The sequence below is a fragment of the Rhinoderma darwinii genome, chromosome 8 (assembly GCF_050947455.1).
Source record: "Rhinoderma darwinii isolate aRhiDar2 chromosome 8, aRhiDar2.hap1, whole genome shotgun sequence".
NCBI lineage: Eukaryota > Metazoa > Chordata > Amphibia > Anura > Rhinodermatidae > Rhinoderma > Rhinoderma darwinii.
In genome coordinates, this window is record NC_134694.1 from 18,708,382 (window position 1) to 18,722,972 (window position 14,591).

Genomic DNA, 14,591 nt, shown 5'->3' on the forward strand with positions numbered 1-14,591 from the left:
GTGTGTGAAATTTGTCATACACACGCTGCTACTGTAATAAGCTGCAGATTTTCCGCAATAAAATCAGTTTCAGATAATCTACAGTGTTTATTCTACATGTGAAGCCGGCATTATAGAGCTATAAGTGAATCCGTGCATTACCATATGGTGCCTCCATACAGCTCTGTATTCTCCTCTAAAAGCAATGCTTTTAGTGGAGAATACCTCATCAATACAGCATGCAATGGAGCATGCCACAATTTATTTATATTTTTCTCCATATGAAGAAAACGAGGCACACGGAGATATGGTACGGGCCCATATTTCTTGATAGACACTGTATTATGGATCCATACAACATGGAGAGAAGTATGAGGTCAAATCCAATTGGAAGTCAGAAGAGTTTTGAAAGCAGCATTAGGCCTTATTCACATGAGCGTGTTGATTTGCGTCCACAAGAACAGGCCGTTTTTCATGAATATGATCGTTTGTGTTGCGGCAGTGTGGTTTCCGTGTGTCATCAGTTTTTCTCCTCTGCAAGCACATTGTGATTTCCTAGAGGAAAATGCAGAAGGGAGGCAGATGTGTACATCTCCTTTCTTTCACTATGTATAAATCAATATTGACAATGACAATGCCAGATGGCTATTTCTGTAAGGCCTCATGCCCACTTCAGCTTTTTCGTCAGGGTGCTATCCATTTTTTTTTAACCAATAGCACCCTGACACAATCATTTCAATGAGGCCATGCACACTTTCATTGTTTTAACGGAACCGTGTGGCCGTTCCATCAAAAGTAGTGCAGGTCCTACTCCTGTTTTTGACGGAAAAGTCTCGGCATCTGCATTGATTTGGTCCGTGAAGCAACGGGCTGCACACGGAAGCCATCTGTGTGCGGTTTGTGATTCACAGAACCGTTATTACCGGCCGTTTAACGGCACACGGAAGTATGCATGAGGCCTTAGGCTTAACTCACACATCGTGGATTTTGTTGCAGATTTGACACATATCTCACCCTTTTGCATTGCAAAGTGCAAAATCTGCTTTGAAAATCTGTGACGTGTGTTCTCAGCCTTAAACTTTCAAATCCCATCCACAATATCTCATAGCTTCTTGCATAGCATTAATGTATAATCAGATGTAAAACACTAACGCACAGATGTGTCAGTGGCACATAAAATATGTAAGTTCACTTATAAATATTACACTGACAATTTTGTCAAAATAGCTATTAAAGGGTTTTTCTCATCAGGACAACCCCTTGGCTGCTTCAGGGAAAATCTAGAAGCAGGGCTTGTCCACACGTAACGGAATTGCTGCGTATTTTCCATCTGGAATTGCTGACGGAAAATATGCAGCAGAATATAGTAGCAGCAAAGTGGGTGAGTTTGAACAAATCTCATCCAAACGCTGCGTAAAATCTCCATCCAGAAATCCGTCTGCGGTGCGTATTATTCAGACTGCAGCATGTTAATTCTTGCTGTGGAAAGTGGACTGAATTGTTGCGTTTTTCAGGAGATATCACCATCTCGCAGCATTGAAAAAAAACGCTGCAAAATCCGCACTATTTTCTGCAGTAAAAAAACAGGAAATAGTGCGGTTTTTCCGCAGCAGATTTGTCTGCTAGTTTCAACGGAAATTTTCTGCCACAGTTCCGTTACGCGTGGACAAGCCCTTACATAGCAGACATGGTTCATAGACTAACAAGAACAGACCACCATCATTCTGGAGAACTATGGATATGCCATAACTGCCTAAGTTGGGAAAAGTCCAAGAAAATATGTATACACAATCTATTTTAGTTCACTAGATAATTACTGACTGTTAAAAAACTATGTACAATACTTGCCAAAAGTCATAATGATGCAGCTACATCACAAAAATGAAAGTGAAGGTAGGACTGCACATTGATCTTGATTTTACTCCTCCAGGTATTAACCAACTCAAGCTTTAAAGCAGACCTGTAGTTTCGGTAGCCTTTTCAGAATGAGCGGTCATGTCTGTACATAAGGTATAATACTATTTCTGGCCACTATATGACTTCTATATGGAATTTATCACATTTTCCTTTCTGTATGCTCGAATTGTCAGTTTCCCGAGCTCAACTCCAGCGCAGGCGTAGACTAGCTGCTATATCTTCCATACACAGCACACAGAGAAAAGATGAGATCCTGCACTCCGATCTCTTTGTAGCACAGAAGCAGCAGCATGGAGGGCATTATACAGCAGTAATAACCAGTGCACCACTGAGGTGAAACAGTAAAACACTTACTAGAAGCAGCATCACTGTGTCTCTCTGCCTCTCCATAAACTTCTATGGGCAGAATGCAACCTGATCCCTCAGTGGGATTATAAGGAGTCTCCTCCCAAGATGGACTTCAGCAGTATACTACGGCCTCATGCGTCCATTATTTCCTATGAGCCTGGACCGCAGAACACGGCCGTAATAAGACATGCACGTTCTTTCTGCGGTCCAGGCTCCTGGGCCATGCACGGACTGTGGAAACCACGATCGCTTGTATGGCCCCATAGGAATGAATGGGGCCGCAATTCTCCCGTGGTTTTTCGGGGTAATTGCAGCCGCAAAAGCACATTCGTGTGCATGGGGCCCTACGGATATGTTCAGATGCAGAGTTTTCAGGCTTATTTTGGGGCGTAGACACCTCGAAATACGCCTTATCTGAATGCCTACAAACACCAGTTTATTGAATTAATTAGGAAAAACAGCGTTTAGTTCAGACAGGGCGTTTTTTTACGGCTGAAAATCAGAGGCTTGTTTTCCTTTGAAAATAGCTCCATCGTTTTCAGACGTTTTTGATTTTGCGTGTGACCATACCCTAAGAGTAAATGATCAGTGCAGGCGGTGGCTCATAAGTGGAAAAACTGGCAATTTTCTCTAAGATATATTGCGGTTTCTTATATTCGCTTCTATTATTAAGTTATGCAAAGTTTGTTGAAATGACACTGACCATTTCAACCTGCACTCAATAGTTATATTTTTTCATAATGCAAATGAAGAACATGAACCTGTTTTTCCTATTCTAGACACAACAAATATCATATTTTACAGTGAAAAATATACAGTACTCAAACAGTACTGTATAGTCTGAAACATTGGTCTGGATTGTAGTGTTTTTGAGCTGGATTGTCTGCTCCCACCATAACGATTTCACAATTCTGCAGTATATATTGCCATGTGTAGGTGAGAATGATAGTAGTAGCTCTATTATTAAGCTGAGCATTTTTAAGCTACTTACTGTTTCTTCAATGTAAACATTACTTAGAAAATCTCTGTTATGTCTTACTGGCATTATTTAGAACATGTCTTTAACTTGCATAAGGACTGCAGCACTGAATGACAGGGAAACTCCGTTCGTCTGAGACTGTGACTCCATATTTAGAAGTTTACTGTCAAGAGAATGTAGTAGTGGGAGGATATCCTCTAATTAGAGGCTTTGCCCCAAAGCAAGGGCGCTGAAACTGTCATTGCATTGAAGATGACCTCAGCCCTGCACTAGTTATTATAACGTAGACACAGTAATTCAAATAGTATTTTTATCAGACAGGATATGACATTACTACACTCTGAGAGCGAATAATTATCGTGCACGCACTCTTTCCAATACAAAGTGGAGAAATGCAGATGAAGGATTCCTGGGCTGGTCCAGAGTTGCCAGACATTAAAGAAATATTCTACAAAAAGTTTTAAAACATATACTTTTATGTAGGAAAGAGAATGATTAAAATGTATTTTGGCATGTTTGACAGATTTACATCTGGATACGTGGTGGTATCCTTTTTCTTTATAACAGAATAGAGGTCATCGTGCAGACATATAGTGCATCCCTGGTTTGGAAGCATCTTTTTTAAAAATAAAAGGCATATGTTAATCGAATATTGGCAGACCTCTTATCCTAGGGAGATGGCATGTCTCCCTTACAGAGACTTCACTCTGACCCCTACATAGAGTGTACCATGTTCCTTAGTAAATTAAATTGACATGCTGCGGATTTGAAAGCTGCACAGGAGAACATTTTCTGCACGACTTTTCTCAGTTTTTTTTTTTTTTTTTTTACCTTATTTAAAATTAATCCACTTTGCTGTTACTATAAGGGTATGCCCAGACGTGGCGGAGTTCTGCATACACTGTCCGCATCAATGCCACACAGAATCTGCGTTGCAGATTCTGTTGTGGCTCTGCCTAAAATGGGCATTAAATTGATGCGGACTGGCCGTTGCGTATTGAGGTGAAAGTACTTCCTTCTCTCTATCAGTGCAGGATAGAGAGAAGGGACAGCCCTTTCCCTAGTAAAAGAAAATCATACTTACCCGGCCGTTGCCTTGGTGACGCATCCCTCTCTTGACATCCAGCCCGACCTCCCTGGATGACACGGCAGTCCATGTAACCGCTGCATCCTGTGATTGGCTGCAGCCGTCACTTGGACTGAAACGTAATCCCGGGAGGCCGGACTGGAGGAAGAAGCAGGGAGTTTTTGGTAAGTAGGAATTTCTATTTTTTTTTTACAGGTTGATGGATATTGTGATCGGTAGCCACTGTCCAGGGTGCTGAAACAGTTACTGCCGATCGCTTAACTCTTTCAGCACCCTGGATAGTGACTATTTACTGACGTCGCCTAGCAACGCTCCCGTAAATACGGGTGCACACACGTAGTCACTCGTAATTACGGGAGCCCCATTGACTTCCTCGGTCTGGCTGTAGACCTAGAAATACATCGGTCCAGCCAGAATGAAGAAATGTCATGTTAGTAAAACCAATACGCTCCGCAGCACACATAACATCTGCGGACTTCATTGCGGAATTTTGACTCTCCATTGAAGTCAATGGAGAAATTCCGCAATGAGTCCGCAACAAGCCCGCTACACGTCCGCAACAGTCAGTGTATGCTGCGGACACCAAATTCCGCACCGCAGCCTATGCTCCGCAGCGGAATTGTCCGCAACGTGTAAACGAACCGAACTAAAAAGCTGTGGAAGGCAATGGAGAAACGTGTACGCTGCGGATTTCCACTGCGGACTGTCCGCAGCGGAATTCCAGAGCAATTCCGCCACGTCTGGTCATGCCCTAAATGCTGCGGAATTTCTGCAGTGTATTTGGCCGGTGGGAAAATACCCTTGGAACACATAAATCTCACAATTCTCTACTTATTGCTTCATGGCCTAACCAGATATATTTTACCTGCTATTAAAATGGTATATTGCATCTTTCACACCTGACAATGTGACCATTTTACGTTTTAATTTTTCTGTAAACCTGTTTTTTCAGCTTTTAGATTTCAAAAAACTTAATGAAACTATAAATACATGTTTGCAAAACATAACTTTTCTCTATTGTAGGGTCCATAGACTTACATCCTATATACTTGAATCAAATCGTAGGAGGTGGAAGGGTCTTTAGTTTCCCAGCAAAACTGCATCATCATCATGATAGAGAAATTTCCAGATTATTAACTAGAAGAATAAAGTATATTGGAATGAATGACACATCTCTTTTTAATTCACGCAATCTTTTATTGATACATTCTCATTAACCTCCTTGCATAAAGTGTAAGCAGTTCTGACATTGATCAGTGTTATCGGCACCTGTAATCTGCACTAGCAATATTCAGACTGTCAATTCACTAGCAACCATCACTTCTTCCAAGAAATTTGGTAAACTATAGTATGAAATATTCATTTCACAATGGTTGCATCTAGTGTTGTAACAGTGAACATTGGTGTGGAGGCTTTATACGGGTAAAATTGAAGAAATATCAGTAAACATGTGGTCACATAGGATTTCAATAACATGCATTTATACTGGAGGATAATATTCGGCCAAGGCAGTTTCAGAATAGAAGTGAGGTTCAAAGAAATCTTATTAAAGGGCTATTCCAGATTTATACAGTACGTCTACAAAAATACTAAAAATAAACTCATTTGTTGTGTCTCAGATCTGCATGGTATATGTAATACACAGTACACATGTGAAGAGGTGCTTATTTTTTTTTAATGGTAGATACATGATCCATGGGAACATCTGCATATCCAAGGACAGACTGCAAATATGTAATCACATCATCTTCAGCTAGTAAACAGCATCTCTTTCCAGGCTATGAGATCCTTATCATTCAGAGTTTGCTTACTTACCAGTTTGGTATTAGCAGGCACAGAAATCCACAGAACTAATTGGCCACACGGCAAGGAGATTGAGTTTTGATGTAGGAGAAAATGGTAGTGTGTAAAATCATGAATCAGACAGACATGCAGATAATTATTGAGATGTCAGCGTGAGATCTGCATTTACATTCAGAGATATTTTACTAGTATACAAACAAAAATGGCAAAACACCCATCCATCCCAAATTATGGGGGCTACATTCACCAATTATTTACATAGATAGCATATTAATCAGATCAGGAAACATTTCTAATGTTTAGATCAGACCTGACATTCTTGATTGGCTATCTCAGCAGTGTTAAACCAGCCTTAGGTATCAGCGGACTGATGGGATATGTAGTGTAACAAGAATGTTAGCGTACCTATTTTTTCACACGCAAAGCACAATCAACACATTCTATAAAGCAATCATACGCAAATAAAACATTTTATATCTTTAAAAATTTATATGACTTGTAGGCCCAATTCACATCACGGTTTTAGCCTATGTTTACTGTATACGCCGCAAAAAGTTCCCGACGTATACGTTAAAAGGAGACGGAGACAAATGTCTAACAGTGGTGTCCGTCACCCATAGGCTATTATAGCGTCCGTTTAATGTATACATCATGAAAAGCTCAAGACTTTTAAATTGAACGGATGCCTGTGATGAATTACACACAGTGCCATCAGTCACCCAGATGCTCCTTTGTTTAAAAAACAAACAAACCCATATATATATAACATGCGATATACATTTTTAATGGGACTGTGCTGTATGGAATAGCGTATCGTTGTATGGAGTAGTGTAGTCTACTACGCTATTTCATACTTTATTTTTGGAAGTACATCGACATTTACTAGCCTGACAGAGGCCAAAAGGACACTCTTTTGGCCTCTGTTGAGCTGATGTCACCCTAAGGACGTTTAGAGCATAGGTTGGCAGCTTTGATGTGAACGGTGCCTTAGGGAACCCCTTAACCAAGTACATATTTGGCAGTGCAAGCTTATCAATGCACATCACCCGAAGTACAAAACAAACATAGCGTAAAGAAAAAAACTATACCAAGAAACAGGAAATGAGAATGCATATGAAACAACCCCAATGTGCAGATAAGAAGCGGAAGAAACATCAGTATGGCAAATGAGCAAACTGACTAGGGAGAAAAGGACTACAACAATTGAATTTATAGATTTTAAGAATTAACATGCAATAAAGTCTGAGCAGAAGTAGCAAAAAAACAAAAACAACCAAAAACACCACAAGAAAAAAAGGAAATATATATATAATGACCATGCTACTCCACCCTTATTTTGCAATTAAAGGCTTCCCATATTTGCAATATTCTCTTGGTTTTACTCACTACTATACAATGCTAAAACATGCTACAAGTTTATTTCTAAAGCACAATGCACTTTGTCAGTGTAAATATAAAAATAGGGGGGAGAGTAGGATTTTATGGTTAGTTTACAAGTTCAGCATTTCAAACTTAAATAAATGTTAAATTAAACTTTACATGTATAAAAGGAGGCACATGGGTGTCAAGGTAACTTCTCCCTTTGAGGACCTGGTAGTTGATTTTCATGCCATTTGGCTGTAAACTAGTGGTCTTCAACTAGGAGCTCTGTAGCCGTTTTAAAACTACAACTCCCATCATACCCTGACAGATACAAGCTGGCAGGTCATGCTGGGAGTTAGAGCTTATTCACACGAACGACTTTAAAAATCATTTAAATCAATGTACTTCCATGGTGCTATTCACACGGCCGTTGTTCTAATGAACCGTGTCCCGTTTTTGCCCATTTTCACTGATCCCTCAATAGACTCAAGTCTATGAGGGATCCGTGAAATCAGGTCCCGCACGGACGCAAATAGGCCATGACACACGTTGACGTGAATAAGCCATAAGCGTTTCCACAAGTTGAAGACCGCTGCTGTAAACTATTAAACATACAACACAATCTTTATACATCAGAATTCCCTATACATCAGCTGGGAATATTACTAGAAGGCAATATATTGTTGTATGCATGTTGACACATTTGGTGGAATTTAATTAATATTTGAATAGAATAAGCAGTCGATTAACATATTATAAATGAAAATAATGACATTAACAACACATCTGAAATAATATAGGATTACCAGATTCCCCTAAAAAAAAATTTTTTTTTTATACCTGGCACTCCCAATGCGTATAAGTACCCCTATCCTGAGTTAGTACCAAACCACTCATTAAATATTCTTCTGAACAGTATTAGTAAACATTATTATCCTTAAAGGGGTTGTCACAGGGCAGACACTTATGGCATTTCACTAAAATATGCAATCAATGTCCAGATGGTTGAGATCCAACCGAAAAAAAAAAAAGAAAGGCTGCCCTGATACAACCAAACAAGGCTGCCAGCATGGCCATATCGCCATGATGTGAGAACAGAATGGTTGAACATACAGTAAAGTATTACTGCTTCACTTCTCAAATTCAACTTTTTGTTATTGGAGAACTACAGTGTTTTTCAACAACATCTAAGGGTCTACTTAAGTAAGCTCTTACAAAAAAAGTGGGTTCCATTCTGCGAATGATAGAACAACATAACTAGTACATTTTAAAAGGTGGAAATCGAGATGGATGGAAACTCTTAAAACATTTTACAATATCTATGAAGACTGTGTTACTTAGCAAAAACTTTGATGGCATAGTGGTCTATGAGGCACAAATAAAGAATCCATCCAATAACTGTTTGCAACGTTAAAATAAAGCTCCATTGAAAGTCTGAAAATTTGGATTTGACTGCAGCAAGCCCAAATATCTTACTCCACCCCCCCCCCCCCCACCCACCACCGGGTTCTAGGAATCTTGTTTGTGACATATCGAGAACTCTGTGCTTACTAGTGGTTACTAATGAACATCAGTCACACCTGAATTTTCAGGTTTTAAGGGGAGTTCGACTTTACATAAAATAAAATGCTTTTATATGTGAACGTTTTTCTCTTTAATGGAAGCCTACCATCTTCTATAGAGGACAATGTTGTACTACAACCACAGTCTGGACATCCACTGGGCTCCAGAACCGTAGCACACCATTGCTGTGCTATCCTACTAGCAGTAGATAAGGGTTCAGATACTTTAACAGAATTTCTGCAAGTACTTACAACACTAAAGTGTATATGTTCAATTTTGCACACCATTTTAGTTTGCATATAGAATTAAACTGCATAGTTGGGTAACTTTGTAAATACATTACTTATCTTGCACTGATCCTAAGTTATAGCTTATATAACAGTCCAGACCTGCATTCACAAATCTGCAGACTTTAGAGCTGAAATCTCCCATCATTCCTGTCTCAGTGCCTGCACAGAGCTTGTTGTGGTATTTGCATTCTGGGAAATGTAGTATTCACACCAGACACTCTACAGTGATCAGTTGTTTGTCAACACGCTTGTTGACTGTTTCCAATAAGAACTAACAGAACTGTGAATGCAGATTTGGACTGTAATACAAGATGTTACTCAGTAGAAGATAAATGTAATATATTGAAGATTAAGTCAAAATATTAAAGCGATTTTCCGACATAAAATGACTGTGTGTTAATGTTTGTAATTTATTCATGTAAATAAATTTGTAATATACTTACATTTTCCAATTTGGCCCCGTTTCCAGATGCTGCCGTGGGGTACTTGACAAGTGATGTCACTCTCTGGCCGCTGTGTTGATCTTCAATTCTCTTCCGGGTATACGACACGTCACTTGTGACGTGGCGTATGGGCTGTTCTGTTGTACCGCGCATGTGTGGTCCCTGCTGTTCTCTCAAAAACAGCAGGGACCGCGCATGCGCGTTATGGGTGGTACAACAGAACAGCCCATACACGGCACGTAACAAGTGACGTGTCGTATACCCGGAAAATAATTGAAGATCAACACAGCGGCCAGAGAGTGACGTCACCCGTTAAGTACCCCACGGCAGCATCTGGAACCGGGGCCAATTTGGAAAATGTAAGTATATTACAAATGTATTTACATTAGGCATTAACACACAGTCATTTTAACTCGGAAAACCCCTTTAACTCTAAAATGGCGTTTAAGCATGGACATATATGAATACAATTAATTGAAAAGACAACCGAATGAGTTGACACTTTTAGGCAATATCTGTATTTAGGTAACAGGTAGGACTATATATATAGCAACTTAAAAGATGAAAGGAGTAACGTACCACAAGAAGTAAAAGAGCGCTCACTATATCTGTAGAGGAATTTTCTCTCATCTCGCTGGATTTCAATCAACAATAGCGTTTTCTCTGCAGGACATGAACTCACTACAATGTATCTCAAAATAAATGTTATTTGCTTAGTAGGGCAATGTTCCAGTGATCATTCTAACAAAACACTTTAAATTAATTCACTTGATTCTAATGCAGTTTCTTTTTTTACTATGTTTAGCTTTTGTAAACTTTCTTGTCTGTGGCTCGCTGAAACACTATTCACATGTGGGATGTCTTGATAGCTTAAAAGGGTTGTCCGAGATGCCATCATATTTTCCAAAACCCCGTTAATGCATGTAATTTATAAATGTAAATACATTTGTAATATACCTACATTTTCCAAAGTGGCCCCGTTTCCAGATCCTGCCGTGGGGAACTTGACAGGTGACGTCACTCTTTGCACTGGCTCTGCCGCTTTGTTGATCTTGAATTCTATGCCGGGTATACGACACGTCACTTGGTGTATATCGGCTTGTTCTGCTTCACGCGCATGCACTGTCACTGCTGTTCTCGCGGTCCCTGCTGGTCTCGAGATAACAGCAGGGGCCGCGCATGCGCGTTACAACAGAACAAGCCGATATATACCACGTGACAAGTGACGTGTCGTATACCCGGCAAATAATTCAAGATCAACAAAGCAGCAGAGCCAGTGCAGAGAGTGACGTCACCAGTCAAGTTCCCCACGGCAGGATCTGGGAACGGGACCACTTTGGAAAATGTAAGTATATTACAAATGTATTTACATTTATAAATTACATGCATTAAAGGGGTTTTTGAAAATATGATGGTATCCCGGACAACCCCTTCAAGTGTGCGGTCCTGTAGACTTGGCAGCACTATAGTACTGGGTCATTGCATTCATGACTTAATGATGTGACCCAACATTTTACAATTCTGAGTTCTATGATCTCACTAGGAGAACAGATTCGATTTTCACTAGCTAGAGGATTCCAGGATTATATACGAAAAGTCGAATTAAAGAAGAATAATGTTAAATGCCATTCCACTTTTGTAGTATATATATATATATATATATATATATATATATATATATATATATATACACACACACATATATATATATATATACACACACATATATATATATATATATACACACACATATATATATATAACGTATATACATACACTATTTATAAATGTGATGAAACTAAGACGTAGGCAGAATGTCTGTGCGTTTTACAAAATACAATGCAACAGTGATGTTCCTCTGTAAACCATAGTAGAGCTAGTAGTGTTAGTTACAAAATGCCAAGAATTTCGGAGCATGATTGTAGGTGTTCATACTCTATGCTTTAACAATCAGATTACCCAAAATTATATCTTATGGCTTCAAACAGTTTGCAAAATATAGATCAGCATGTAAAGATACAGGATAGAACTGCCTTTAGGCACTTAGTTAAAAGAAGAACCTACAATTCTATATATATATATATTTCTATTTCGAAGCCCCTTTCACTGTCATTTTAGAAAAAAGTGTCATACAGGTGTATGATCGGTGGGGACCCCATTGACCACTAGAATAAGTGGCGTACGGTGGTCTGCTGAGCGCTGTACCCTGTCAAAACTATCACTTTATGGCATGTCTAATTTTTTATTTATTTTTTTAACTACATTGACCCTTTGAAAATGTGAACAAAAACATTATTCCGGTGCTGAATAATCAGAGGTTGCAATAAAAGTGCAGGATCCCCATGGAAAAAGCTTCCACATGTGTCCCTGCAACAAGATTATTCTCCTGTGCTCTGGCAGCTCATTATTATGATAGAGGTCTATGCTGAAAAATGACAGCAATATAATGATTGATTTCTATGAGGTGCAATGTCCTATGACAGCACCAAGCAGTCAAGACATAGGGGCGGGAAGTGGTGTTGTGGGGGCATAGCCGTTGCAGCTTTTCCCACAGTGGGCCAATAACTTCAGACTCTGATAATGCAGTATAGAGATCTTAAAAAAAAAAAAATGATACTCACTAAAGTGGTCTTTTATAGAGATCTCCTAGAAACGATCATTTAGCTGTTAAAACAAATCAAGCTAAAATATCTACTGCAATCCTCAGAATTCCTAAATATATTTTTTAGACATTATGGTTTAAGAAATTTTTAAAGAAACGAGTCGATTCTCAGGTTGTTCACAATTGTCCAGAAATATTTCCAGTATTTTCTCATTCTGCTTCTGGTACGGGCCAGCAGAACATAACCGGTCAGGATGCATTGCAACTAAGTAACAGTGATGTGACAAAGCAATCATCTCTGCTGGTATGCTTGTAAAAAGGCAGGATGGTTGGTGTAGAAATATCCCTGGTGGCTGACATCCTCTTCAGGAAATGGATTGAAAGGCAATTCAATATTTTGCTGAACCCGGATTGAGAACACAACTGCGAAAACAGGAAAATGAGACGATGCACCTTTGCTGGAACATAATTCAAAGTCAAAGCAATGCATGTGTACGTTCAGGCAGCTAAACTTGTTCTTTTCTTGATACATAACAAGAGTCCTATTATTTGCATTCCAGCGATATAATGTTGGTTGACACTGATTATATTTCATCTGCAGGTTGAAATAAAAACCACGCAAATGTCCAAAATAAAGGTTATCCAGCTAAATAAAACTTGAGGTTTAACACACATTAATGCAGCACATACATGTGTGTCTATAATGTCAGTCTTCATATAAGAGTTCATTCTTGTTGCTGCAATCTTTGTAGTATGTTTTCTGCTTGTATCGCCATAAAGTCACCAGGTTCAACCAAGCTGCTTGGTGCTCCACCAAACAAATAACAAGGCGCCACCGGTCATCAGGCCACCCCACAGCAAGTTGTAGAGAATGCTCATAGGCTGTGAATAAAAAAAAAACAAAGTTATGGTACGTTAGTTGCATTCTAGTGATTTCAAATTTATACTACATAAGCAACAAAGGAATGGAAATTATTTTTAAATATCTGTATAATGTACAAATCCAGAATGTCAAGTACAGTAAAAGTCATATTGTATGAGTCACGGTCAGTCCCCTTTAACTTACAGTATATATAAGATGCACTTTATGACCCCTCAATGTCCCATCTAGTATCAAGAGCTATATGTACAGAGCGGGCATCACCTCTCAGTCAGCCCTGCTGGTCAAATCTAAGGACCACATGATTTGTGACAAGACTCTGAATAAGGTTATGTTCACATCTGCGCCAGGGCTCCGTTCCGACGGAATAAAGCCCTGACCGACACAAACCGAAACCATAGTTTTCCAGTTTCCATCAGTTGTGTAAGGGTTCCGTTGTTTTGACGGAATCAATACCAGAGTCGACTACGGTATTCATTCGGTCAAAACCACGGAACCCTTGCACAGCTTACACAAACGAAAACCATTTGCACCGGAACCGTGACCATTGAAATCAATGCTGATGAAAACGAAAACCTATGGTTTCCGTATGTCAGTCAGGGCTCCGTTCCGGCGGAAAGCTCCGACGGAACGAAGCCCTGACGCAGATGTGAACGAAGCCTAAGTCTATGAGGCTCAACAGCACCAGCATGAAGCCCCCCTCATTTCTGATAGACCTAGATTTTTATTTGCACATAGCACAAAACCTAGTTTTTTTTGCTTATCTTAAATCTTATAAAAGCTTAAAGCTAACGTTTTCAATCCTAGTGAGAGATTGCCGTTAATCCAGCATGCAATAATCCAGCACAAAACTGCTTTATAATCAGCAGTTGGTGAAGCGGTGACAAAAAAAAAAAAGTCCTCATTCAAAGCAGTGAATAGCATAAAAGATCATGTCCGAATGTAACTATAATTTTTTTATGTAATCGCTTAAAATTCAAGATGCTATCAGGGGACCACCATTGTCAATTGAAAGCATTTGATACCTACTGATCTTAATGGGCACTGTACAAGCTTAATTTTCTGCACAAAGGGTCAGATTATAAAGAGGGCAAAAGAGGCAATTATCCAGGGACCTCCACCATCCACCCAACTTCTTCCAGCCCTCCCCAGACATTCCAAGCAACAAGAGATGGAACGAAAAGATAAACATCTGTCAGATACCTCTGGCAGCGCTTTTCTCCTGGGTGTACAAATAATCCTAAAAATCACAACATTTCTGCATGCTGTCAGTTACCGGGAACATTCTTCTTTACATTTTGAAGAGTGTTTAGCGCAGACAACACCCCTTTATTATCC

At 39.5% G+C, this 14,591-nt stretch overlaps 1 protein-coding gene and 1 long non-coding RNA gene across 5 annotated transcripts in view; both read right to left on the reverse strand.

Moving 5' to 3' along the window:
- Positions 1-474: 474 nt before the first annotated feature.
- On the reverse strand, positions 475-10,694 carry LOC142659352 (uncharacterized). The gene is made up of 3 exons (XR_012850313.1): positions 10,351-10,694; positions 5,349-5,447; positions 475-534 (listed from the first exon to the last, which is right to left on the reverse strand). It is a non-coding gene; the product is annotated as an uncharacterized LOC142659352 (long non-coding RNA).
- An 812-nt stretch (positions 10,695-11,506) lies between these two features.
- LOC142659353 (uncharacterized) overlaps positions 11,507-14,591 on the reverse strand; it is a 139,514-nt gene continuing 136,429 nt past the window's right edge. For all 4 annotated transcript variants that reach the window (XM_075835412.1, XM_075835411.1, XM_075835413.1 and 1 more), the window contains one exon: positions 11,507-13,255. In XM_075835412.1, the coding sequence (XP_075691527.1) occupies positions 13,163-13,255 (93 nt within the window). In that variant the 3' untranslated portion in view covers positions 11,507-13,162. The remainder of the gene's footprint in view (positions 13,256-14,591) is intronic.